At 44.0% G+C, this 26,347-nt stretch overlaps 1 protein-coding gene across 1 annotated transcript in view; it reads left to right on the top strand.

The window, feature by feature from the left end:
* The window catches only part of CDH19 (cadherin 19), a 925,430-nt gene that overhangs the window by 556,539 nt on the left and 342,544 nt on the right, over positions 1–26,347 (top strand). Inside the window, exon 7 of the mRNA XM_085605889.1 lies at positions 8,205–8,446. Coding sequence (XP_085462015.1) covers positions 8,205–8,446 — 242 coding nt within the window. The remainder of the gene's footprint in view (positions 1–8,204; positions 8,447–26,347) is intronic.

The following is a 26,347-nucleotide window of genomic DNA, read 5'->3' as shown; positions in this document are numbered from 1 at the left end:
AAAAAAGTGAGGGAGTGATGTTTCTGGTTTAGAGATATAATGAAGGATGTTTTCAATGTAAGCCATAACTTTAACATGGGCCTTATTTAGGTGAAAGCCAGAAAAGGCAACAGAGTGTTTCAGACTATATAAAAAAGGTTTAAGTGCAAGAATAAAAAGCATAGGAGAAAGAGGGCATCCCTGCCGTGTGCCCCAGTGGAGAGGGAAGTAGGAAGATTGAAAACTGTTGACCAAAACAGACGAGCACAGGGGGGAAAAGTTAGGTAATTAATTGAAGAAACTGAGGGCCGAACCCGTGCCATTGAAGAGGGTAGATTAGATAATTCCAGTCTACTTGATCAAATGCCTTTCCAGCAACTAGGGCCACCACTGGCATGGAATGGTTAAGTTTAGCTGCTTTACTGAGGATGTTTAAAAAGACCGTGAATTATCCATTATATTTCTAAATCAGACTGTTCTACATCTACTAGATCAGGAATAAAGTCACTAAGGTGGAGGGCCAGCTCTTTATTGAAACTTTTACAATCTGTATTTACCAGAGAAATGTAACTGTATATTTTTTGCATTGAGAGAAATCGCTGTCTTTTTTAGGAATAAGACAGATCATAGCTTCCATAAAAGATCCAGATGATTTGTTTAATGAGAGTAAATGAGCAATTAATTTAAATAGTTTAGGGAAAAGTAATTTTGAGAACTGAAGATTGAATTGAACCGTGAACCCACCTGGTCCCGGTGCTTTATCAATTGGAAGCGGTTTGACTGCAGAAAACAATTCTTCCACTCATCAAATCGAGGAGTCGAATCGATATGTGAGGATTTGCGCATGGAAGCATGAGAAAAGAATGAGGCGAAGGATTCCGCAGAAGGTGTGGCTTCAGAGGTATATAGTGATTGATAAGCGTCAATAAAACAGCTAGCAATGTCCGAGTCACGAAATAGTATAATACCACATGGATTAGGGATAGAGGAAATTGAGGATTTTTCTTTCCTACTTTTAAAGTAATTGGCTAACAAAGTCCCAATTTTATTGCGCGCTCTATAAAATCTAGCATTAATCTTGCGAAGAGAACCACAAGCTTTTTCTGTAGTACTTTTATTGAATTCAATCTTGGCTACCGTCAATGCACTAAGTTCAGATTTATTACTTTGAAATGTAAAATATTTATGGTCCAGTCTCTTCATTTCACTAAGAATGAAAGCTGATTCCTTCTCCATAGCTTTTTGTGTGATGGACACATAGCTAATATCGTTAGTCTTGAAATATTCATCAACAAATGCCTCATATGCAGTGATAACGTCCTTATCGAAAAGTAAGTAGTTGTTAAACCTCAAACATGATCTGGGTTAAGGGATGCTGAGAACAACTAAATCAGTAGACACAGGGGCATGATCTGAGAGTCAAATTTAGCCTTTCTCAGAATTAACTTAGTGATGGGTGATGGATTGCTAAGGAACACATAATCTATCCTAGTCTGTGTTTTATGAGGGGCAGAATAGAAAGAATACTCTTGAACGGAGGGGTGGGCCAGTCTACAGGAATCTGAAAGGGTGTTATATTTGATAGCGTCCTTAAATGCTTTATGGGTTCTTTGAGAGAGAAATCTTGTAGATGAATGCCGACCTAGAAAGGGGTTCATAATTTGTCAACAGTCTCCCCCTAATATGACATTTTCAGTAAAGTGTTGCGTGATCAGTTGTGAGATATGTTTCCAAAATAAAGGATCAGGGTTGGTAGGACCATAGACATTAAGAATCGTGAAAAGGAACCCATCAATTTTAAGTCGTACCAAAACCCAATGACCTTCTTGTCTTTTTGCTGGGATACAAGGGAACTATTTAAACCTTTATGACATAGAATAGCTGCCCAATTTTTATGTTGTGTAGCAGAGGAAATCAAAAGTTTGCCCACTCATTGTTTTTGAAGCTTGTTAATGTCTGCTTCAGTAAGATGTGTTTCTTGAAGTAGGGCAAGCTGGCAGTGCAATCTAGAAAAGTGGGTCAAAACTCGTTGGTGTTTAATAAAGTTTTTCATACATATAACATTCCAGGTTGTGACTCTAAGAGTTATACGAGGAGTTGAACATTAGGGGAAAATATAGGCATGAGCATATTGTATGCAGGAAGTTTTGGCAGAAAATATAAGGAAAAAGAATAAGAGCAGAGTGAGAAGAAGGAAAAATAGAGGGGGAGCAAGAAACCCCCACAAAGACAAAGGAAACACAAAGGCAACACAGGAATTAAAAATCCTAGTTGCAAAAAGTACCTTACATTAAATAAATACATCCCTAGGGATGAGAAGAGTGTGGAGCACTTAAAGAAGATGGAAGCAGACTCTGCTCCAGAGAACATGGAATGGAGTACAGCGAACACCGAACAAATAAGCAATTACAATTGGAGAGAATAACAAAGGCATAAAGTGGCTAAATGATATTGAAAAATATATTGGCAAAATTTACCATGGACTATGAAAGGTGGAATGCTTGTGGTACGGTACACACAATAAAGGGGCAAAACGCATTAAGACAGGACATACACACCAGATAATACACTGGGGCTGAAAAACAATGAAAATGATATGGGTTATACAGAGTACACATACCAGGAATGACCAATTCCTAAAGGGGAGAGAACATTATGTAATTCAAGAAGTATAGCAGAAAATGCATATATAACAATCAAGTCTTTGCTGCAGCACAATTTCCATATCTTCAAGACGATGTTGACAAAAGTATGGGAGTTCTCCTTATAAATGATTTTGAAAAAACATGGGTGAACAATGCCATATCTAATATTCATGGATTTTAGTTGTTGGCGTAGTTCCAGGAAATGTTTTCTTCTTGCAGCCGTTGCATTAGAAACATCCTGCAAGAAATAGACCTTCTTACCAGACCATTGGAGTCGACCCACTTGTTTAGGCTGCAGACATAATGTGCATTAAATCAGTATGCTTTAGGAAAAGGATAATGATGCCCTGAGATCTTTTATCTGAAGAGTTTGCAGATGGTTTAGGACCAATGCGGTGGGCTCTTTGAATATTGGATAGGATGTGATCAGGTAAATGAACAATAGAAGGGATAACCCTTTGCAGAAAGGAAATCATGTTGGACCCTTCTGAATTCTCCAGGATTCCATAGAGTCATAAGTTAGTTCTCCTAATTCTGTTTTCAAGTCTTCATCAGTCTGTTTGAGAAACTCTATTTCCTTTGCTAGTTGAGATAGCACTGGAATTGAGTACTCCACATCACTGATCCTTTATTAAATAGCCATATGTGTAGATCATGTGATTTTGATCAGTCGTTAATTTTATTTTTTCATTCTTTCATACTATTGCATTCATAGTATTTGTGTGCTAACTTATTCCGCCCAATGATTTCCTGCAACACAGACACCCTTACACCATAGTTCAAGGGTGCTTGCATTGCAGGGTTTCATCCCTGCAATGCAGACACCCTTGCACTATTGCTCAAGGGAGTATGTGTTGCAGGGAATGGTTGCTTATGTGCAGGAAGGTATCAAACAAAGGGATCCCCCCGTATAGAAATGGAAAGAAGTGTTCCTCCAGACTTCGTGTCTCCTAAACTGATGGAAAGCACAGCTTTATTAAAATACCCCTCACCCACCAAAAGGACCATTGGTGGCATGCTTCATCATCAGGGTCTTCCCGCCCCACTGCGGAGGGACACCCTCCGGCACATAAATAATCTTTAAAGGAGATTGTACTCTTTCCATGTGTTCTGCAGAATGCAGCACACATAGAAAGAGCAAAAATGAGGAGAAATAAAAGTATTTGCCCATCTTGCCCCTTCTACTGCCTGCTTTTGAATGGCATTAGTTTTTGGAGCTGCCTCAGATTTACACATTCTTGTAAATCTGGGGCAGCGTTAATAAGCAACTGGGTGTTGCGGTGGAACACCCACAGCTACAACCATTGCACACCCTTTTCACACAGATATTTGCTTGAAAGTGTACTATATCTACAAAGCGGCATTAAGCCACAGAAAGGGGCTTACTCTACGTAAATATGGAGCAGAGCATTGCACCACCCAAACTTCAGAAAAAGTGACACTACGGTGGCGCAATCCCCTTGTAAATATGCCCCATAGTGTTCTGCGGTACCTGTGAGTGGCCATGCACAGTGCTTGACTTACTCAAAGGCTAGACTACAGCACAAAACACCTGTTTTGACAGAATTTGTGCTATTGTAACATCAGAAGTGTAGCTTGTGAATTGCAGTTGTCTTACTCTATTGTGCAGGTATGTTTGCATTAGAATGCCCCTTCCTAAACCCGCCCTTAACTTTCCCTAAACTCCTTTAATTTTTTTTGTAGGCATTTCCAATTTTCCAGTCACCCTCCCTTGTCTATACCACATTTATTACAAATATCTATACCAACATGTGCTGACATTTCTGCCACATAGGAGTAGATATACACACAAAAAAGATAGGTGGAGGCAGCAGTCTCCACATGCAGGTTTGTGATTAGCATTTTGTGGTACAGTAGGCGTACTAATTTAATACTACTTTCAGCACTACAAACTGCAGTTTGTGAATAAGCCACGTTTAGACCTGTCAGCCTTAGGGTGGTCTTCGCCCATGCTTTTTGCCTTTGCTTCTACTTTGAGCTGAAATTCGTTTTGATTGGCATTAGGAAGCTGTTCACTCCTAACCAGTGCTAATGTGCTTCTGATCTCTATCCCCTAAATATGGTAAAATTAGCTTGCATCTCATTGGCATATTTAATTTACATATAGATCCCTTGTAGAGCTTTTTACTATATACTCAGGACCTGTAAATGAAATGCTACTGGCGGACCTGCTGCACTTATTGTGCCACCCACTTAAGTACCCCCTTAATACATGTCTCAGACCTGCCATTGCAGCCTCAATACAGTTTTAAACTGCCAATCGACTTGGCAATATAAACCCCTTGCCAAGCCTTAAACTCCTCTTTTAGTGCAAATAGGTCACCCCTAAATAGCCCCTAATTTGTCCATAGGGCAGGGTGCAATGTAACTAAAATGTTGCACATACAAGTTTTACATGTCCTGAGAATGAAAAACATACATTTGTTTTCACTACAGTGAGGCCTACATGTTCCATAGGATAACATAGGTTTGTCTTATCACATGTAATAAATGCTAGCTTATGATCAGGACCAGGTAAGTATCTCAGGTTTGGTGACTGAGACATTGAAATTAAAAATCCTCCAAAATGGTAAAGCTGGATTTTAAGTTACAATTTTGAAAAAAAAAGGTAAAGGCCAACTAGGGAATCATCTATAGAAAACAATTTATTTTAAATAATTAACTTATAATAACTATCCCAATAGTGACAGTGGAGAATGAATGACAACACAACTCGGCATGTAATTACTAGAGGAATGAATCTTGAAGAAAAGGCGCACACAGATTTTGGATTAGAGAAAGATCTTTATGTTGAGCATAAATAATTTGGGGGTACAAATCATGAAATTCCATATAAACATTATTCTTGTAAATCAAGTCAAACTAGTGAAATCAAAGTGTAATGTCTGCACAAATCACTCTGTTTGATATCAAAATCTTCACACCCCAAAAGAATGTAATGATGAAGGCCCAATAATTTCACGTGGAAGAAGTTGGACTTGGCGTCGACATTTCGGTCTCTATTTTTCATTTATGGACCCAATATTCCTTTTTTATATATTCTTTAATACTTTCCCTTTAATATAAGGGTCATCTCTGTTTTTCCGAATTATTATGGTTCTCCTTAGGATGGTCTTGAGGACTACTGCAGCTGTGGCCTGTTGTGTAATCCACATGACTCTTTTGCTGCCTTGAACCCTCAGAGGCCTGTCCTTCTGCTTGGGCCCTGCCTCTTCAGCTGAACCCAGGACAACCAGAATGACTCCAGGGGCGAGTTTGCTGGCTTCCTGTTCAGAGCCACAGGGACATAACAGGCTCCCATCATCTTGAATCCACACCTGGACCCGGCCTGTTTGAGCCCTAAATCCTAAATAGTTACCCTCCAGTCCTGGGCCCTTGGTTGTGGTGTTCAAGGTGCCCAGATAGCTAACATCCACATCTTGGGACTAATAACATTTTGGGCTAAAAACTGCTCTGAGAACTGAAGGAAGACCAGGACAAATCAGCTCATCTATCTTCCCAGGGTACATCACCAGTTGGCCTGACTTCGCGGTAGCTCCCAATACGTTCTTGTGCTCAGTAGCAAATCCTGTTCAGCGGTACTTAGCAAAAGGGGTATCCGGCAACCTGGAACTCTGGTTGGCTACAGCCTCCTGCCTTGTTCGGCTGGAGATTTGTGACCTCCAAGTAAGACTTGGGGCCAGATGCATCAAAAAAAAATTGCGAATCACGAAACGGCATGCATGAAAGTGTGCAGTACATTTTGCACGATTCCTAAGGGGTTGCAAATAACCTACCTCATGAATATTAATGAGGTAGGTCGCCATTTGCAACCCCCTAGGAATCGCAAAATCACAGGGATGGTGGCCTGCTGAGATCAGCAGACCATGATGTCTGTGATTGCTTTTAAATAAAGCCATCATTTTTTTTGTAAAGCAGCCCATTTTCCTTAAAGGAAAATGAAATGCCTTACAAAAAGAAATAGAGCAGGCAGTGGTCCATGGGACCATTGCCTGTTTTGAAAAATGGTTTTACAAACATTCACAAAGGAGAAGGGTCCCTTGGGGACCCCTTCCCATTTGCAAATGTCTTACTACCTACTTGAAGTAGGTGGTAAAATGCGAATGTTTTGCGACTGCATTCACTAAACATTCATGCATACTGTTTGGATTCGCTATTTGGAAGGGGCACCCTAGGTGACCGAATCGCAAAATTGTGTTTGATGCATCACAAAAGCACTTTTTGCGATCGCAAACGGACCGATTCTGCTAATCGGCCAGTTTGTGAGGAGAAAAGTGCTTGATGCATCTGGCCCTTAGTGCCTCATTACGAGTTTGGTGGTCTTGGAGTGGACCGCGACACCAGCCCCCAGCTCCAAGACCGCCAAACATGTAGTCTGGCCACCTGCTACACTCCGATTGCCATACAGGTCGGACGGTCCTGTGGCGGCGGCCCCACAGTAGTGCCTTCCAAAGGCTTGTATGTGAGCCTAAGAAAGGTAGTGCCGTTGGATCGCCAATGCACATTCCAGCACAGCATGCACTGCGAAGTCCATGCATTGATGGAACAGGGGTGCATACAGACAGGGGGACACAGCATGTGCCCCCCTGCATGCATCACCTAGCCCAGAGGCAACAGGGGACCCTGTAGGGCGCACTTAGTTTCCTCACCACCACGATTTTTTATGGCAGGGTCACCGCCATGAAAACCGTGATAGTGAGTAAACTTGCAATATGCATGGTGATGCCACAGTGACATAACCAGCATATTGTGTGCCTCAGACCACTCACTGCAAGTTCATCTGGGATGATGAATCCCTGGCAGTATCAGTGGTCCCATGACAGTCCGACTGCCCAATTCGTAATACGGCAGTCATACCGTTGGTGCAGCGATCGCAGTCAGCCATTTTTTTCAACTTTGTCCCAGTCTCTTTTGACTTAATGTCCATGGTTGGTGCTTTGGTCTTTTAGGCGCTGGATTTTACTAAAACTTAAAAAATTCCTAACTCCGATTTTACTGGTTGGCCTTTTGCCATTTTTCTGTCAAATAATTTTTGAAAATGTACCCTATTTGTCTAAATTAAGCCTGACCACTTTTGTGCCAAGCTACCAGAGGGTTCATTTAGTGTTTTTGTTGTTCTCCTCAACAGGGATTGTGGCTGTGGCTTGTATAGAAGTCTCCCTCGCTTCAACCAACAACCCAATTTCTCACAGCAACTTTTATCAATCCTTGATACTCCAGCATCTGTTGACTGTCTTTGGGTTTAAGAACTGTTTCTCATTTAATCTCAATCAGTTGGCTATCCACAGAATGCAAGGGTACATAGTACACAATCCAGAAGTGCCATTGATTCTTTTTAAAGATGTACATAAAGCAGCATTCTGACCTGACATGCTTTGTCAGCGTAACTTTTAATGTTTATTGTGATGAATCCACCCCGTTTAGTGTGGGCTTCATCATGCTGTTGGGAAATGTTTCTTCTGCCTCATTTTCTTCTAAAATGGTAGCACTTAGATATAGAGCACCTGGCTGATGGGAAATGCTAATACTGTCTCTGCTTCTTTCCTTGTACATGCTCAGGCTGTAAACTATGAGAGCAAGAGGAAATACAATGTCAGAGTGAAAGCCGTAAACAGACATACTGATGAGCGTTTTCCATTTGAAGACATCGCCACCGTTAAGATAAGCGTGGACGACGCAGACGAGCCGCCCTTCTTCATAGCTTCTGAATATGTGATGGAGATCCGTGAAGGTGCAAGCCCTGGCTCATATGTCGGAGCTGTGTCTGCCAGAGATCAGGATAACGCCAACATCCCTATCAGGTAATGTAAACAAAGACCCTGCTGTGCAAAGATTTTTTTCTTCAAATGTATTTTATTGATTTTCAACATTACAGGGAAAAGTTCAATTATACACCCAGACAACCTAACAGTAATCACAGTAGCTAAGGAAAACTGCCTCATCATTACCGCCAATAACTTTTTCCCCTTCAGTCAATCAACTGTGGCTGCCAGTACTGCCCATCAACACTGTAGAGACCAACAATTATTCCTAGTATTCTCCTCTTGGTCTCCAGCAACACACTCCATAGTATCTAACATCCCCTTTTTCAATGTGAAAAAGGTCCAGCTTTGTCCAACTCGGTAGTAAAATAAGCTCTGAAGTGCCCTTGGGGAGATGCTTCAACAGGAAACCCCATCATACCTCAAAGGAGATGTGAAGCAGTGAAATCTCTCTGTCCCTTTAGGTTGCTAATGAGTTTGAGGAGTGACCAAATTTTGAGAGGCTGAGGGGGCTTAGGTTTCTTTCACTGAAATGGAAATAAAAGCTTCGCCGCCCCCAGGTGCTGCAGAGTCCATACCAGTCCTTTAAGGGACAATTGTACCTCCAGCCAGAAAAAAAGGAGATTAGGGCATCTTCACCAGACTAGCAAATAGTGCAATGCCAATCATAAACTATTTTGTAATGAATACCTTAGAATTTCTTAAACTGTGGAAGGTTGTATGTTCTTCCGTACTTAAGGTGTCCCAGTCTCAAGGGAATATCAGTGCTCCAAGACATCTCTTCCATCTTTTCATGTGTGGTCATTCCCTAAGTAGGTAAGCCTCAATCAATAACGCACATACTTTGGAGACTATTCTTTTCATCCTTATCAATTTCTCAATTGGATTTTCAGTGTGGGCGGCTGTTTTTGTGATGCAGTCTATATGTGTCTTCTAGGAGAAACTCCATTTTACATTGCTTAGATTTAATGGGATGGCCTTTGAAGAGGGGAGATTCCACTTGACAGCCATCTTACCTCCAGTGGTCAAAGGCCTGCGAGTAATGCAGGAGTAAAATCCTTACGTCTATAGGTGTCAGTGGGGAAGGATATGTAGTGAAATCGAGAACCAGAGTTACAAAAGATTGTGCATTGAGTTTGCGTCAATTGTTTAACTCAGACCCAGCGCAACATTCAGGTTAGTATTTATCAACCAGCATGAATGGCAATTTGTGTGGGTTTGTAACCAAAAGTAACATAATGCAGCACAATGCACTGCCTTGCATTACTTTTCGTCAAGAAGGCCTTTGATGGATGGTGCATGGACAGTCTCATGCATTCTCCCATGGATTTGGACGCAGATCCATATCTACAAAGACTTATATACATGGATTTGTGCTAAAACCTGCGCCCCTGAGAGGCTGTTGAAACAAGGAGAAACTTTATTTTTCCTTGTTTCTTCACATACATTTAGGAATTTGCCTTTCAGCACAGTTTTTGTGGAGGAAGGGAGCCCTTCCTGCACAAATGTATTCTGACTAGAACACAGACAACCTTGCATTATGGCACAAGGGTGGGGAACAGCACTGCACCACTTCTTTGTAGGAATGGTGCAGTTCTGCACTCTTTAGTTGATGCAACGCCAAGTAGCAACTTTGCTTGCTGTCCTGGTTTGCGTTAAAGTTTCGTAAATCTGGGCACTAGTTTTTCTGTCGCCATGTCTTACTTTCTAATACCAGTGTTGACCGGGATGGAGAATTATGTTTTTATGGGTGTCCTGTTTCTTTTTAGTCACATGATGTCCCACAAAACAATTTGCTTGTCAACGTGATAATACTTGAAGATAGAGGCCACGTGGAGTATGAAGTAATATTAATAATAATAATAATCCATATTTGTAAAGCGCAAACCTATCACCCCTTAAGGTTTCAAGGCGCTGGGGGCTATCAGGGAGATTAAGTAAACTATTGCCCAGAGTCACATGATGTTGAGCCGAGCTGTCACCGGCTATCGAACCGTGAGCCCCGTGATCCTGAGTCAGCCACTCTGGTCGCTGCACCACACCTCTCTCACTCAACCAGAGATTTCAAGACCAGTGGTAAATAGCCAGCAACGATCTGCCTTCTGGTTATTCTCTTCTTCACTTTCCATATCTGAAGCTGGTAATGCCTTTACTGTTAGAGTAACATTTTGAAAGTTACAAGGCTTCAACAGCAGTGGGTGCGCAAGTTTAGCAAGGGTGCTTTACTGAGTACTGTCAGTCCCTCTTGTCACTAGACAGTGTATGGCACATGGCCTTCTTAAAATTGTGTGTCCCTGAAAACGAGACATTTGAAACTGTAAACACATGGGCCTCATTTATGAGAAAGTCACGCTGTGCAGCAAGTCCCCTTATTGCGCTGCACTGCGTGACAGGGAAACAGATGGAATGCGGTGTATGTGCTGGTGCCCTTTGGCAGCCTAGCGCCAATGAAGGCATCTTTGCAACATTGCACTGCATGCAGAATTGTTTTTGTGCAGGAAGGGTTACTTACCTGCACAAAAACAATCATTAAAGATGTATTCCTCTTTCTATCTGTGTTGCAGAATGCAGCCTGCATAGAAAGTGGAAGAAATGAGGAGAAATAGAAATATTTCTCCTCGTTACGCCTGCCCTTGGAAGGTGTAAGATTTTGGCACATCCCCAGGTTTACAAGTTCTTGTAAATCTGGGGACGCGTCAAAACCCATGGGAGTTTCATGGGAACACCACGCAATGTCCATGGAACGCCTTCCCAGGGCAGAGTAACTCAATGCAGTGATTTACGCTGCGTTGTGTTACTCCAGATTTTTTAAGCCACTCAGAGCTATGCTAAGTGGCTTTGCATGATTTAAAAAATCTCACTTAGTGGTTTGCATTGCATCACACATGTACCATATTGCTTGGTGCAAACAATGCGCAAACCTCTCATAAATAATCCCCATTATATCTGGTAGACTGTGGCGTAAAATTTACCTGCACTCACATAGCCTATTTATTTTGGGACGTGTGTTGTTATGTTGGGTGTTCTTTAGTTGTAGATTCAAGAATTATAAAGACAACTTCAAAAAGTTTGTTGCATTCAGGAAACTAACACTTATAGCAGTAATGAACAGAATACAGGCTCAACTGTTCTTCAACCCTAGGCAAGTTGATACTATTGAGACAGGCTTCGCTGGCTCAATGTTACCCTAAGGTAAGATGACTGCAGAGAGTGATTGATATTTCCTCAGCAAAGTATGTACTAGACCCCACTTTTGATTTGCTTACATTGCTCTCTGTATGTGCCCAGATAATGTGTACGTGTCTCTGACATTATTCAATTTTTTTTCTCCATTTCAAAACAGAGTCCACAACATGCAGCAGTTGACCTTAGAGGCTAGTCTCATTTACCCAAGAATCTTTGCCTCTCTATATATAACCCAAGTACTTCCATATAGGAAACATTTTGCATTGTTATTGCACCAACTCAGATCCATCTACTATGCAAATCCACAGAAATCACAAGTTGTATACCACAATTAGTCTCTGCCAAATAAAAGACTACAAATCTACATATAAAATATATTTTTTAAATTACAGAAGACTTTGGTATTTCATGGTTCATCTCTGGTCTTGTTGGTCAAGGTGATATATATATTAATATTGAATATATTTTAGAGTGCTCGTAAGCCCTAAGGCGTCTTGGCGCTGGGGTCTTAAAAAAAGAAACAGACCTATTAGGCAAAGATGAAGATATCAGAAAATCTGCATTTGTGTGAAGAGCCATGTTATTAGCTGTTTCCTAAACTGCAGGAGGGTAGAGTCTGCTTTGATACTAAGAGGGAGTTTTTTCCATAACTTAATGGTGACATCTGAAAAACGACTCCCTCCCCAGGTGACTCTCTTCATTTTAGGATGTGCCATAAACTTAGTATAGTTGGAATGGAGGTATCTGCTTGACCTATACCAGCAGAAGACTTTCCTCAAATAGAAGGGCCTGGATTATGAAGCGCTTTGTAAGACAAACAGAGTGCTTTAAAATTCACTCTTTTTCCCACATGCAACCAGTGCACCTGATCGATGGTTTAAAACACTGATGAGTGTTTAGGAATTTTCATTAGCTGTTGCGCAGCAGCATTTTGAAGTGCCTCCAATGTGTTAAGTGTCTTTTGTGGATGCCCAAATAAAGGGCATTACAATAATCAATCTTAGACAGCAATAAGGGGGTGCTTCCTGTTTCTGTAGGTCAATATGAAGGAACTGCAATATTTTTTTAATGTTCTTACAAGTGAGAAACATGCAGAAGTAGTTTGATTTATGTGCTCTGAGAGTGTGAGCTTGCTTTCAAAAATAATCTCTACCTAAGAGACAGGAGAAGGTTAGGGCCTAATTCCTTAGGCCACCAAGTGGAATTCTAGAAAGTTGTGCCTTTTCTGAACAATAGGACCTCTGATTTTTCTGAATTTGACTTCAGACAGTTGTTTCCCATCCAGCTCACCACTTCCGGCATACAATATCTAAAATGATTTGCAACCTCTGATGGATCTCCCCAGATTGAAACTACAATCTGTGTATCATTTGCATGTGATACACTGGAGAAACCCAACAATCTGATCAGTTTGTCCAGAGGTGCCAGATATATATTAAAGAGGATCTGACACGGCAAGATCCCTGAGAGATCCCACAGGGAAAAGTAAAAGGCATGGATATGAAATCACCAAATGCAACCGTCTGTTCTCTGACCACAAGAAAATATGTCAACAGGCCAAGTGCTGATCCACCAACCCCTATACTTTCTACCTGCTTGGTAGGTCCTGAAAGGGAGACAGTATTGAAAGCAGCAGAAAAATCGTATGACATCAATGCCTCTTTCCCTTCTTTGTCCATGATCATTCTAATATCTCCCACGACTGCAACTAGGGCTGACTTGCAGGGGTTTTTCCGAAAATCAAACTGAGCAGGGTCTAGGATATCAATTGCATCCACACATTGTGAAAGTTCAAAGTTGATATGTTTTTCCAATTACTTTGTTGGAAAAGAAAGCAGTGTTATGGGCCTATAGAATTTTACCTCCTTTGGATCCAGTGATGTTGTTTTCAATAAGGGAAGAATGTCTACTTTCTTCCAGTCAGTGGGAAAAATTCCTGTATAAATAATTAAATTCAAAAGTACAGTATGTTGTCCTGAGATTACCTTTGATGCAGATTGAAAAGTAGATGGAGAACAGGGGGTCTGACGGTGAGCCAGATTTAGTGGATTAAATTAACTGAATCTCTTTCTCTTCCATCAGCACTGAGAACTCTAATAAAATTCCCCGGGGAGTCTGAACATTGTCTAGATCATCACTAAAGCTATTAGTGCTCTGGCAAGTGTTAGGAAGTATCCAATCTAATACATTTTTCAACTGTATTAAAAACACTCCTTCACCAAGTTTTTAGCCAAATAAATGTTATCTATAAATTATTCTGATTTCTTTTTAACAATCAGCCGCTTGTATTCTGATAGGAGATGTTTATATTTAGATTTTTCTGTCTCACAATATTTTTCCCTCCATGCCTTTTTTTGGCATCTACATTTTTGTTTAAAAAGTCTAAATTCCGTTGAACACCAGGGGGCAGTGGGCTTACTTCTTACATTTTTACATATTTTGGGGGAACAGTTGAGGCAACTGCAGCATTAATCCAATCCCTATAATTCAAAACTTCCTTATCCGGGTCTGGATGTACCAAAGGCTGAGTATTGGCCAGGGTCTCAAGAAAATTAATTGAGTCCATCATTTTCCAGGCTTTGATTTTGAGACAATGGGGTGAACTCATACCTGGATTAACTTTTTTTAGGGTTTTTAGAGTAAACAATATAACTTTGTGATCCAACCACATTAATGGTAAAAAAAAAAGACTTAATCTTTGAACCCTTCAGCGCGGCGCGGATTACCGCGCCGTGCTGAAGGTTCGTTGCACGGGCGGGGCCGTGACGGAGCGGTTCCGTCATCCGCACAGCGCGACCGATGCGCATGACGGAACCGCTCCGTCATGCGCATCGAAAGGGTTAAACCATTATAGTTAGAGAAAACTCTGTCTCCAGTATGGCCAGCTGTGTGTAGAAGTTGGTCGACCAATTGCATCAAATCAAAGAAGTTTAGATTATCTGCCAATTGCTCTGTATCAGTATTCATACAATCTTCAAGATGAAAATTAAAATCCCCTAAAATGGTGAAACTGGGATATTGCACGCAGGACTCAATATATTCGTTTAATGTTGCTATAAACATAGATTTTGGGCCTGGTGATCAGTAGATAAGAAGACCATTAAACACTTCCGTATTGTTAATTTTCATTCAAACATAAATACCTTACAGTCAATTTGGGAGACATCCTCCCCTATAATTTTTAGATGATCTGAATAAATAAAAGCAATCCCACCTCCTTGTTTGTCTTTGGGGTCTACCCTAAAGGAACTATACCACTTGGGTACTGCAGCCACTAGTTCTGGGTTGCTGTTCTGTTTCAGTTAAGAACACTATGTCAGGTGAGCAGTTCTCCACTATGGGCCTGATTCCGATCTCGCTCGGAAGGCCTACGAATCAGATTTGGCTTTAATGGATCCAATTTGTAGCCCTTTTTCCCAACCGATTCGTACACTGGTCCAAACGACCAAGTACGATGCGAAGTTCATGTACACGTCGTGCGAATCGTCTCCCAACCCGATCCAGCCCGTACAACTCGTACGCAGACACTACGTACAGCTCTGTGGACTCTTTTTACGAGTGAGCAAAAACGATGCACGATTAGGACAGCCTTCCCAATTCGGTATGTCCAGATCAAAATAGTTGCAGGAATCGTTCTTTTGGGGCCCGTAACAGGCCTGCCATCACCATCAGCCCTCCGATTCAGACTTGTGGGGGTGCCCATGGGTCCTCACTTCCCATGCATACACAGTGTGACGGGCACCATGGGGTGCCCGTCACAGGGTTTATGCTTTTCCCCACCCACCCCTTTTTGCTATGGGAGCCTGTGCACGCGTCCAGTATTCAGGCTTCCACAGAGTTCAATAGGAGTCTGAGCGAACCGAGTCCGTAAGCATAAGAATGCATTGTACTCACTCGTTCGTAATCCAGTTGCACGAAGCCTAAAGCCCTACGGATCCGAGTCGTACGGAGGGCTTTACTAGTAAGATCGGAATCGGGCCATATGTCGCTAAACTCATAGCAGTGCCTAACCAGGAAACAAGCATTTAAAAAAATGCATAGTAGTTCCTCACCCCATTCTGAGACTGTGGGCAATGTAATTTTAAGCAATATAGTTTTATGGGAGGCACTTTCAGGTATCACAGAAGAGATTGTTCAATATGTTCTACTTGCAAATGAACCGTGCTTACATTCTACGACTATATTTATTCAAATCCGAAGTATTACAATGAGCGCTCTTACCCTTATCCTTAAACTTCATAAGATGTTCCCTTGTATACGATATTGGGGGAATAAGGTACGGACGGGCTCCCATCTGGCTTAAAAAGGTGATTGCCCAACTAGAAAGAGCACCACTAGACCGACAACCCCGAAGAAGGCAGTGCAATGTGTGCTCAAAAAACAAACTAGGAAATAGTGGTTAAAAGAATACAAAACCCTCTCCACACAAACAGAGTGCTGCAGTGGACCACAGGTTTTTAAAACAGAACTAAGAAATTCATTTAAAAAACAACAGATTCCCCAATACAGATTTTTTTTTCAATCACCCTTGTTCTTAAGATTCTGCACGGACACCGTAGCCTTCGAACTGGCTTTTAAATGGCAAAGTCCAAGATTCTAGCTTCTCTTGCCTATCTATTGAAAAATCTGTACCACAATCTACTTTCCCCTACCTAAAATATAACATATGCTGGCTGATCAGTTAGCTGAAATGTAAGCATTCATGGGAGGCACTAGTCTGTGATTAAAAATAATAATAATACTAGTGCAGTGGACAGGGAGTGTAACTCAGTGCTTAATTTGTACAAAATATAAAATAATAAAAAGATATTTTACAGGAGGCCATTGCAGCTTGCACCAACCATGGTGTATGCCAGTGCAGCCAAACACCAATACCAATACCACCCACTAACCTTTATGCTCATGGAAAGACCATTTGAGCAATACCAGGTGACTCAAAACTGTAAGAATGGCTTGGAGACGCTGGTATTATTGTTTAATATTTATTGTATATTGAATTGTTAAATACTCTGCAGCGCTTTTCAAAATTGACTGACATTGCCATTGTGGTGAACTGTCATAAATATGTGCCAGTATTAAGGAATAGGGGCCGGTGCTGAACAACTGCAAACACCAGAACACGCAGTTTAGTACGGGTATAACAACAATATAGACTTTAACTATTAACTGTAGGTTCATATAATAAAGCATGCAGTCATTTTGTAGGTACGAAAAACAGAATGGCTATCTAGTCCCATTCCCAGTTTGCACTTGTTCCTCACAATTGGAGTCTGGGCTATCTCTACCATATGTGACACAGGAGTGCCCTCTAAGCAAATCAATCAGAGAAATTACATGGGATTGTCATCATTTAGATCCCGGCAGCTGTCAGCTAGTCCACCCAAGTGAGTTGATGTTCCGGCCTTCACTCTAATGATGAAAGACCACTGCCCATATTTAGAGATCATCGCCTTCTGTCAAGGATCTCAAAATCCGCCCCAGGACTACTTAGGAAACAGCTGCTTTCAATTCAAAGAATCTAGCGTGGCTGGAGCCAGAGTGATTTTGTCTGCTTGTCAATATTTTCACTGTAGAAAAACTTTAGTTTGTAGTTATAACACTAAAAATCAATGGCCTTATGAACATGGAGTTTTCTTCCTGCTTGTTGGGGCCATTAATTGATATGTAGTGAAAATTTAGTGAGTGTCGTCATGGCCTTAATAGGATGGGACAACCATCAATATGGCCTGCATCCAGTGGTAAACATTCTTGGCCAGAGGAAACTCTGTAGGTCATCCACCTCTAAAAGGGGTAGGTCATAGCAAGTTATGGCAGTGTGATAGCAGTTCACTGCTCTGCAAAGCACTAAAAACCCTCTTTGGTGCATATTAGTTAAATTTAGCACTGGTAACTGCACTTTTGGCACTAGCTTCTATCAGGGTTTGTTAATTTCTTTATCCTAGCTCTCCAGTTAGGCAGATTTTTATTTGGTAATAACATGAAATGTAAACTTAACAGTATTATCTTTGTGAACATTTCTTTATTAATACACTTGCTCTAAACCTCTTTTATTGGTCCACTTTCATAATCAGTGGCATGGTATAAATGCTCATGACAGTGACACAATTTTGTTGGTTTGCTGTTATCATTGATGCTATTTTATGAATTTGCAAGACATTTGGCAGCTCTTGATCCATCAAGATCAAATTCTTCATTTCAAATTTTCTGGTAATATCAGAAGTGAAAAAAGCTATTTGGGGTAATCTAAAAGTAGCATGTCCCAATTTTTCCTATAAGACAACGTTTCAATCAAAATATGCCCTGTTCTTGGTTTGATGTAACCTATTTCAGTAGTTTTTGAGAAACGCATGTTTTAAAAACATGGTGGACCAGAAATACATGGATAAACTTGTCTATCTTTTGATACCTGGATTCTGTATTCTTTTTTTTCAAGAACCAATTTACCATTTATTTTTTGACTTGTACATTTGGTCTTTGGACAGTGGTAGAATGGATCTAGAAACATTTAATAAGTGATCGAAAATTGTGTTCCTACTTCTGTTACACATTGTGAGTATAACTCCCCCATGACAGTACTCATGACATCACACATGATGTTGGAAATGGTGTTACAAATAACCTCATCATTAATAACTTCAATGAAGGTGCTAGGAGGCCACAGATATTAAGCATGGATACTGGTTGAAAGTCAATCAGGCACTACACCCAGATTGTATTGGGCATAGCCAGAGGATGAATTTAGTGTGCTGTAGGTCAAGATACATTAGCTTTAGACTTGCTGTTGCTCTGCATCGATAGCTTATTAAGAAAGGTCAAAGTTCAGGTGCAGTGTCCTTTGGGAGTAGAATCTCAATTGATCTAAATAGCAGGCCCTGGCTAAAGGGAAGACTCTACATCTAGACGTCGGTGGGCCTAGTGAAAGACCATTTCTTGACTAATGTTAGAATGGCAAAGTTATGAACTAAAGGTTGGTCAGGTCCTCCGACCAAGGACCACTTGGCACTGCTAAAGTGGCCTCTGGGAACATGCAACTAATGGTTTAGGCAAAGTGAGTTGTTCAGCCTCACTTCGGTGGCTATGTCAAAAGACTGAGCACGTTTTATTATTGAGTGGATGGGTGTTGAGATCCTTCAGTAATGTAATTAATGTTGTTTGTGATGATGTGCTGCTTTTTGGAGATCAAAGAATCAGATTGGCTTGTCACCATAGAACATTTCTATTAAAATATTAAAATTGAGGTGAGACCTCAAGCCTTTGCAGAGGTTTTCTAGGGATATAGGAAGCCACAGAAAGCACCCATTGATTCCAGTAATGATGTGAGGGAGGGCCCAAAGGGGCCTAACTACCTCAAAAAAGACTTTGGTTTAGTCACTAAGTCAGCACACTCTGGTACAAATTTCAGGGCTTTGGAGAATGCTGGAGGGACACACCTCCTGCATGCGATTTGTTGATACAGGTATAAAAACAATAAACATTGGTAAAGCCAATAGGGCTCACTTTTTAAAGCTAATGCAGATATTGTGGGTTTTCCAATTCAGTTTGCTTATGATGAGAAAGAATACATTATTTTTGCAGATATGCTACAGTGGTGGAGGCAAGAGTGGAGTGGGAGTGGAGAATGTCTATGTGGCAGGGTAGCAACAGCGAGTGGGGATGGAGGGGCAACAGACCTTGAAGATGAATTGAAGGGAAAAAAAATAACAAAAAATAAAAAGCCAAGTAGGTAGGAGTAGGGTAAGCAATGGACAAACAGGAGAGCGCAAGGAGGGAGTAATGCAGAGTGCAGGAGGAGATAAACAGCACACATGGGAGAGAGCAAGAAACACACACATTACTATGTAGTGGTGAAAGTAAAAGTAATTGCAGAAAAGTGAGCCATGAAAGCATACAACTCATCCTATCAAATGGATGGTAAAGAAGCTACGGTCTAGAGGAAGGACAAACATCAGAAAATGGGGGGGCGGGGTGGCCAGGAACATGGCCGACAAGCAGCTTCTGCTGAAATTTGGTGCCACCCATCCCCTAAACTAAGATGGAATGCCGTTGAACTGTTAAAAAATGTCTTGGGACAAGTGGAGTCACAGAAAACCAAAAAGAAAGGGGAAAACGCGAGACCGCTCAAGATGGCGGACGAGAAGGCTTAGCCCGCGATGAACAGAAATGACAAAAGAAGAAGGTGCAGCCTCGCGCCTAGCCGACTGGTAATTGCACACAGGGGGAGGGAGGTAAACCCAGCCTGGTTGACTATACCGGCGGCAAACACTACGGAGCACAACAACACCGTGTCCCCAGTGCACCCGCAGGTGAGAGGGGTTGTGTCTGAATGGGTGCGGGCGACAAGGGCGGCTTCTTGATCCCCCCTGTCAAACCTGACACCTTGGCGTGGGTCTCCCTTCCATATTTGTTGTTGACACATGTGTTTTTGCTGGTGTTAGATGCTTTGGGCACTGTGCCACTGCTGTCCAGTGCCACAGTGCAAGTGCTCCCTATTGTAAATTAATGTATGAATTAGTGATTCCATGATTGGTGGGTTTGGTTTACCTGTCAGACCCTAGTACAGTGCACCAGGAGTGCCTAGGGCTGGTAAACCAAATACTGCTGGTGGGCTTGCAGCACTGGTTGTGCCACCCACAGAAGCAGCCTGTAAAAGTGTGTCTAAGGCCTGCCATTGCAGAGCCTGCGTGCAGTCTGGTACTGTCATGCTGACGGGGCAAGTGCACCCACTTGCCAGTCCCTAAGCCTTCCCTTTTCTTCATATCAGACACCCCTATGGTAAGCCCAAGGGCAGGGTGCATTGTAAGGATAAGGTAGGACATGCCATGCTGTGTATGGCATGTTTAAATAGTGAAATACAGCCAGTTTCTTTTTTTACTATTGCAAGGCTACCTGTTCTCCATAGGCCAGAATGAGCAGTTTGCTTATTACATCTTATAATCCTAACTGACTCAGGGAACATGGTAGAAATTCAAATTTAGTATGCCTGAACTCAGAATAGTACCTGGGTGGAATATGTCACTTTTTTCATTGGATGGTTGGGTGAAAGGTAGCAAAGTTGATGATTTTCAGGGGCTTTTTGATTTGATTGCATGGGAGCACTTGTCAAGTAATTGTTTCCCAGAGCTACGCCAGCACCTGATTGATAGTAGGCTGACTAATCCTAGGAAGCTTGCTGAAGAGGCGGACCGCTGGGTCAGTACCAGGGTCCAGAAGGGTCACATGGGAGATTCAGCCAATAGTGGGCAGGGTCCCCAGTAGAAGAGTAGAGGGGACAAGGGTAAACAGAGGGAGTTCCAGAGAAGGCCCCAAAGTAATCCCCAAGGGAACCAAGGAAAAGGTTTCCAGCCTCCCCAACAGAAACCATCAGGGGCCCCGACAGGTCCACCTGTTCAAGGGGGACCCCTGAGATGCTACAAATGTGGGGACCTGGGACATAAAGCGAATGATCCCAGGTGCCGCCAGTTTGTGAAGACAGAAGCCCCGGTGCAACCCCTGGTAGATGACAAGTGTAGCCTTGGGTGAGGAGATGGGTGCCCAAGGTGGGTGGGGGCCAGCAGAGATAGCGCGAACTCGACCTGAAGGTATTGGAGCCCTTTACATGAGCACCGTATTTACATTACACATTCAGGCACGGGGAGATTAAGTGATTTGCCCAGAATCACAGGATGTGGACGCGACCTTGAGGCTCGAACCCTGGTTTCCTGCAGCAAAGTCAGCAGTTTAAGGCAACGGACCACATCCTCTACCAAGAGTGGAGGCTCTTAGAGATACAAGAGCCAGTGTGACAGCTGTCAAGTGTCACCTGGTATCTCAAGAGCAAGTTGTCCCTAATGCACTTTACCCAGTTGTTGCCACTGAAAACACAGAGAGCCACTGCAAGGTGGCTCAGGTTCCCTTTGAGTGGGGGGGGGGGGGTCTCTGGTACTCTTTAGGTAGCTGTGAGGCCCGCCATGCCTGTACCTGCCTTAGAAAGAGGAGGCAGGGGCATGGGAAACCGGCCCCCGAAGTTCCCCCGGTCCAGGAGGGAGCAGACCCTGAGGGGGATGCCCAGGAGCCTACAGGGGAGCAGGTAGCTGAACTGGGTGACCTGCCTGAGCTGACCTATTGGCAGCAAGAAGGAGGACCCTCCAGCGAGGAGGTCTGTGCCGAGCAGAACAAGTGCTCTTCTCTTGTGGGTCTGTGGCAGCAGGCTGCAGACAAGGCAGCAGGTGATCAGCCTGAGTCACATTGGGTCTACTGGGAGAAAGGTCTCCTGTATTCTGAGCCTAAGGTTGCTGAGCCTGGGTCAGCCCATGTGCTGGTGGTACCCCAGCGCTTAAGAGCCTTCCTACTAGGGCTGGCACATGATGTGCCATTGGCAGGACATTTAGGGCAGGACAAGACCTTTGAGAGGCGTGTCACCCACTTTTATTGGCCCCAAATGCACAGGAGTTCAGACACTCAATACAGGACATGTCAGACTTGCCAGGCAAGTGGAAAGAGTTGGAGGAAGCACAAGGCTCCTCTCCAGCCATTCCCTGTGGTTAGCACCCCCTTTGAACGGGTGGGTATTGACATTGTGGTGCCACTGGACCCCAAGACAGCCATGGGCAACAGGTTCATCCGGGTCTTGGTGGACCATGCCACCCGGTACCCGAAAGCCGTACCTCTGAGGACAGTGACGGCCCCCGTGGTGGGACGAACACTGATAGGAATTTTCTCCAGAGTGGGATTCACTCGCGAGGTAGTGTCTGACCGACTAACTTCATTTCCAAGTATATGAAGTCCCTGTGGCAGGAGTGTGGGGTAACCTACAAGTTTACCACTTCTTACCACCCCCAAGGAAATGGGTTGGTTGAAAGGTTCAGCTGAACCCTGAAGGGCATGATTAATGGTCTTGAGGAACCTATGAGGCATAAGTGGGACGTCCTCTTACCATACCTACTATTTGCTTACCGTGAGGTGCCACAGAAATCTCTAGGGTTCAGCCCCTTTGAGCTTCCCTATGGACACCCAGTGAGAGGACCTCTGAGTTTGGTTAAAGAAGCCTGGGAGCAATCTCCCAGGAAACCTCCCAAGGATGTATATAGCTACATGCTGGCCTTTAGGAACCAAACTAGGCGTTTCAGGCAACTCGCTGAGGCGAATCTGGAAGCCAGCCAGGAGGAGATGAAGCGGCGGTACGACCAGAATGCCACTCTGGTAGAGCTTCAGCCTGGTCAGAAAGTGTGGGTTATGGCCCCAGTGGAGCCATGCGTGCTCCAGGATTAGTGGACCGGACCATTTGAGGTTGTGGAGTGCAAAAGTGTGGTTACCTACTTGGTGGACTTGCGGTCTCCCAGGAACCCCTTGAGGGTCCTGCATGTCAACCGCCTGAAGCCCCACTTGGAGAGGTCTCAAGTGGGCATACTCTTAGCGACAGATGGTGGAATGGAGGAGGAGACCGAGCCTCTTCCAGACCTCCTGTCGGCGACAGAGCGAGATGGGTCAGTGGATGGTGGCAACCTCTCTTCCACCCTGACCCCTGAGCAACTGAATGACTGCCACCAGTTGTTGGGACAGTTTTCTGATCTGATCTCCCTGGTTCCCAGTTTCACTGATTGGTGCGTCCATGATGTGGACACTGGGGATAGTACACCTGTGAGGCACATAACCTACAGGGTGGCTAACAGGGTGAGAGCTTGCATTAAGGAGGAGGTCTCCAAGATGTTTGCGTTAAGGATGATTGAGTCCTCTAACAGTCCTTGGGCCAGCCCAATGGTCATGGTCCCAAAGGCTGCCGCACCGGGTGCCACACCAGAACTCCGGTTCTGTGTGGACTACCGAGGGCTCAATTCAGTCACCAGGAGTGACGCACACCCCATCCCCAGAGCTGATGAGCTCATAGATCGGCTAGGGGCTGCACGGTACCTCAGCACGTTTGACCTAATGTCTGGGTACTGGCAGATCGCCTTGACTGATGAGGCAAGAGAGAGGTCAGCATTCTCCACACCAGATGGGCACTACCAGTTCCGGGTGATGCCCTTTGGGATGAAGAATGCCCCTGCCACCTTTCAGAGGTTGGTCAACCAGGTGTTGGCTGGACTGGACGAGTTCAGTGCCGCCTACCTGGATGACATCGCAGTGTTAAGCGCCAGTTGGGGAGAACATCTGTGCCATCTCTGGGAAGTGCTGATGGCGCTGCGGAGGGCAGGCTCCACGATCAAGGCGAGTAAGTGCTAGATCGGGCAGGGTTCCGTGGTGTACTTGGGACACCAGGTGGGGAGCGGCCAGGTGGTGCCCCTGCAGCCCAAGATTGAAACCATCCTGGCTTGGGAGCCACCCAAAACCCAGACAGAGGTGAGAGTCATTTTAGGACTCACGGATTACTACAGGAGGTTTGTCAAGGGGTATGGCAACATTGTTGCACCCTTGACCGCGCTGACTTCCAGGAAGCAGCCTAAGAGAGTGATTTGGACTGACACCTGTTAGAAAGCTTTTGAGGCCCTAAAAACTGCTATGTGCATGGCGCCCGTGCTCTTTGCACCATACTTCTCCAGAGAGTTCATAGTACAAACCGACACTTCAGAGCATGGTGTGGGGGCTGTTTTGGCACAGATGAATGAGGAGGGCCTAGATCAACCCCGTAGTCTTTATCAGTAGGAGGTTACTTCCACGGGAACAGAGGTGGAGTGCTATTGAGCGTGAGGCATTTGCTGTGGTCTGGGCACTGAAGAACCTGAGACCATACCTGTTTGGGACTCACCTCCGGGTTCAGAGAGACCACAGGCCCCTCAGATGGTTGATGCAGATAAGGGGTGGGAATCCAAAGCTGTTGAGGTGGTCCATTTCCCTACAGGGAATGGATTTCATGTTGGATCACCGCCCTGGTACAGAACACGCCAACACTGATGGTCTGTCCAGATTTTTCTACCTTAGTGATGAGAACTCCCAGTAGGTAGGGTAGTTCTCCCCACATTTCAGCTGGAGGAGACACGTGTTAGACCTGGCACCTTGGCGTGGGTCTCCCTTCCATTTTTGTTGTTGCCTCGTGTTTTTGCTGGTGTTAGATGCTTTGGGCACTGTGCCACTGCTGTCCAGTGCCACAGTGCAAGTGCTCCCTATTGTAAATTAATGTATGAATTAGTGATTCCATGATTGGTTGGTTTGGTTTACCTGTCAGACCCTAGTACAGTGCACCAGGAGTGCCCAGGGCTGGTAATCCAGATACTGCTGGTGGGCTTGCAGCACTGGTTGTGCCACCCACAGAAGCAGCCTGTAAAAGTGTGTCTAAGGCCTGCTATTGCAGAGCCTGCGTGCAGTCTGGTACTGTCATGCTGACTGGGCAAGTGCACCCACTTGCCAGTCCCTAAGCCTTCCCTTTTCTTCATATCAGACACCCCTATGGTAGGCCCAAGGGCAGGGTGCATTGTAAGGATAAGGTAGGACATGCCATGCTGTGTATGGCATGTTCTAATAGTGAATTACAGCCATTTTCTATTTTCACTATTGCAAGGCTACCTGTTCTCCATAGGCCAGAATCAGCAGTTTGCTTATTACATCTTATAATCCTAACTGACTCAGGGAACATGGTAGTAATTCGAATTTAGTATGCCTGAACTCATGATGATAAAATACATCTTTTAGTGAAGTTGGTTTTAACATTTTGTGTTTGAAAATGCCACTTTTAGAAAGTAGGTATTTTCTTGTCTAACCATTCAAACGTGCCTCTGCTAGGCTGTGTATTCCTTGTCTGGAGTTTAGAGTGACAGGGCTGGGGAACTCCAGGAGACAGGGTGAGGCAGCCCAGTGGTGAATAGAGAGATCTGCATCTAGATGGGAGAGAGCAGTTGCACCTGGGACCTAAATAGGGCTGTGCCTTCCCTCCACAATGCTGGCTCCACCTCCTGTGGTGCGTCTGATGTCTCTGCCCTGCACTCTGAAAGGAAAGAAGGAGTCATGTAAACAAAGTGCTCCAGGACTGACCAGAACTGGGTTGGACTAGGCAAAGGCCTCTCTGCCTTCAGAGAACAAAGGAAAACCTAGTATAAATATTGGGACCCCAACCCAAGAACTTTAGATCACTTTGGGAAAGAAGAAGAAACCTTTGCTGAGGAGTTGAACCAGAAGAAACTGAGGAGAGACTATCCCTAAGCTGAAGTGCTGCTTGGGGGATTGGCCTGCAGTGGTTGCTTGACTGCCAAAGAAAGGAGAAATGACTTTGTTTGCATTTTCATTCAAATTGTGTAAGGATCTCCAAGGGTTTGGAAAAGAGCTTGCCTCCTGCTGAAGTCTCAGGGACAACAGACTTCAACCTCCAGCTCCCCAGAGTTCTTTGGAAGTGCCTGCTGCTGTTTTGGGCCTTCTGAGGGACTGCTTGTTGCAAGGACCTGGAAGCGCGACTCACGGAGAAGAAGCGTGTCACCTTCGCAGCTGCTGCTGTCGCATCCCGGAACAAGGGTGACGCCACTGTAGCTGATGCATTGCACCGCATCACGAGAAGCGTCCCGTAACATCGAAGAAGCGTGTCGCCGTCACAGCCACTGTGGCTGTCGCATTGCACCGCATCGAGAGAAGTGTCTCGCATCGAGGAAGAAGCGTGACACCATCGCAGCCGCTGCCGTCGCATTTTGGATGTTGCCGCTGTAGCTGTCGCATTGTACTGCATCAAGAATAGTGCCTGCCATCCACGAAGAACCGTGCTGCCGTCAGAGCTGCTGCCGTCGCATCACGGAACAAGGGTGTCGCCGCTGCAGTTGTCGCATCGAGCGGAAGCGTCTCCCAACGTCGGAGAAGAGT

This window comes from Triturus cristatus, chromosome 5_1 (assembly GCF_964204655.1).
Source record: "Triturus cristatus chromosome 5_1, aTriCri1.1, whole genome shotgun sequence".
In the NCBI taxonomy this organism is placed as follows: Eukaryota; Metazoa; Chordata; class Amphibia; order Caudata; family Salamandridae; genus Triturus; species Triturus cristatus.
The sequence above is the reverse complement of the archived record's forward strand: the minus strand, read 5'-3'. Positions and strand labels throughout refer to the sequence as shown.